This window comes from Triticum dicoccoides, chromosome 3B (assembly GCF_002162155.2).
Source record: "Triticum dicoccoides isolate Atlit2015 ecotype Zavitan chromosome 3B, WEW_v2.0, whole genome shotgun sequence".
Classification (NCBI taxonomy): domain Eukaryota; kingdom Viridiplantae; phylum Streptophyta; class Magnoliopsida; order Poales; family Poaceae; genus Triticum; species Triticum dicoccoides.
In genome coordinates this window covers 393349755-393351475 of record NC_041385.1, presented here as the reverse complement: position 1 = coordinate 393351475, position 1721 = coordinate 393349755, and the positions used below count along the sequence as shown (strand labels likewise).

The window sequence follows — 1721 nt, the reverse complement described above, 5'->3', positions numbered from 1 at the left end:
GGGAAAAGCAGTGGGGCGAGCCGACGATGCACATGATGATGATTTGCACCCACGTGCTACGAAGGTAGTGAGCCAACGAGCTCAGTCGATTGGCGGAGAGGGGTTAGAAACATCAACAACCCAACAACCATGCACGAAAAAGGTTTAGCCATTCTGCTATTTATACTCAACTAAATTTACATCTATACAATCATTAAATGTTATACATTATATGCATATATTATTTTTGTTTAGTTCTTTTTTTAATGTTTGTATAACCAAATATGATTTAAATATATTGCAACTAGCATATCATCTCTCGTCGCAAAAGTTTTCGCCCCGCTTCCATCTCAATGGCTTGGCGGCAAGCTGAATTACGGCTGAGGTGTCTCTACGACCGACGGTAGGAGATCCAACGCTGACATCGTAACACATCGCCCCCCATAACATTTTTTGTGGCTCAGCTTGTATCTCGTGGCCCTCGGGGCCATCCCAAAGATAAGCCGCTGCTAACCAGCGGCCACGTTCCAGTTTTACGTACAACAAAAGCCGAGAAAGCAGACAAGTCAAAAAATAACCAGTGTTTCGCATCAGTAGAGGAAGAAGAGAGCAGGGAAAGAGGAGGGAGAAATGGCTGCAATATCAGCAGCAATCTCCGGCTGGTGCTCTTCGTCCTGTCTGTCCCAGTTCCAGCGGGGCCTACCGTCCCCCGCAAGGAGAAGGCACTTCAAGGTCACGGCTATGGCTCCCAAGAACAAGGTAATCGGATTTGTGACCCCAGCTCTGTGAATTCTCTTGTTGCCAAGATCCAATTTCGTGTCCATGTTCAGTTCCACCGCATGCTCTAGTAGTATCTTAAAAATTGGTCTTGAAGGTGAACAAGTACGACGATGGGTGGTCCAAGCAGTGGTTCGGCGCGGGGATCTTCGCGGAGGGGAGCGAGGAGGCGTCGGTGGACGTGTTCAAGAAGCTGGAGAAGCGCAAGGTGCTGAGCAGCGTGGAGAAGGCGGGGCTGCTGTCCAAGGCGGAGGAGCTCGGCGTCACGCTCTCCTCGCTGGAGAAGCTCGGACTGCTCTCCAAGGCCGAGGACCTGGGACTCCTCAGCCTCGTCGAGAGCGCAGCCACGGTGTCCCCGGCCGTGCTCGCATCGCTGTCGCTGCCGCTGCTCGTCGCCTCCATCGCCACGGTCGTCTTCGTGCCGGACGACTCCACCCTGCTGGTGACTGTCCAGACGGTCGTCGCTACGTTGTTCGCGGCCGTCGCTGCCGGGCTGTTCGTCGGCTCCGTCGTGCTCGACGGACTGCAGGACGATTAGCGCCTTCACTCCGTTAATGTTTGTTTTGTAGTAGGATAGACCACCAGTCGACCACTGCTACTACGAATAATAGTGAGTTATGTGCGTTCAAGGGCCTCGTATTTGCTATTTCATTGCCCCACTACTGATTACTAGTATAATGCCCGTGATTTGCCACGGGCCTTTAAATATCTTTTGTAATTGCAAGTAATGTGTAGAAAAGACAACCTCTAACAATCAGAAAGTAATCAAAATCCACTACATTTACTATGCAATTTGATGATGTATACACAGAGAGCAAATTCAAAGAATTAGCTTCGGGATAGGGGAGGCTTGCCCCTATCAAATTCGGAGTAAAAGATGGGAGGTCTGCCCACTTTTGGCTTGATCACTGGATAGAGGAGGGGGAGTTATTTACCCAAAACCACCACATTATGGGCTAGGGTAA

General features: G+C 50.3%; 1 protein-coding gene across 1 annotated transcript; it reads left to right on the top strand.

Annotated features, from left to right (window-relative positions):
• Positions 1-500: 500 nt before the first annotated feature.
• On the top strand, positions 501-1480 carry LOC119276168. The gene is made up of 2 exons (XM_037557176.1): positions 501-738; positions 854-1480. Exons 1-2 carry the CDS (start codon positions 610-612, stop codon positions 1292-1294), a joined length of 570 nt encoding a protein of 189 aa, XP_037413073.1. The 5' UTR covers positions 501-609; the 3' UTR covers positions 1295-1480.
• The last annotated feature ends 241 nt before the right edge of the window (positions 1481-1721 follow it).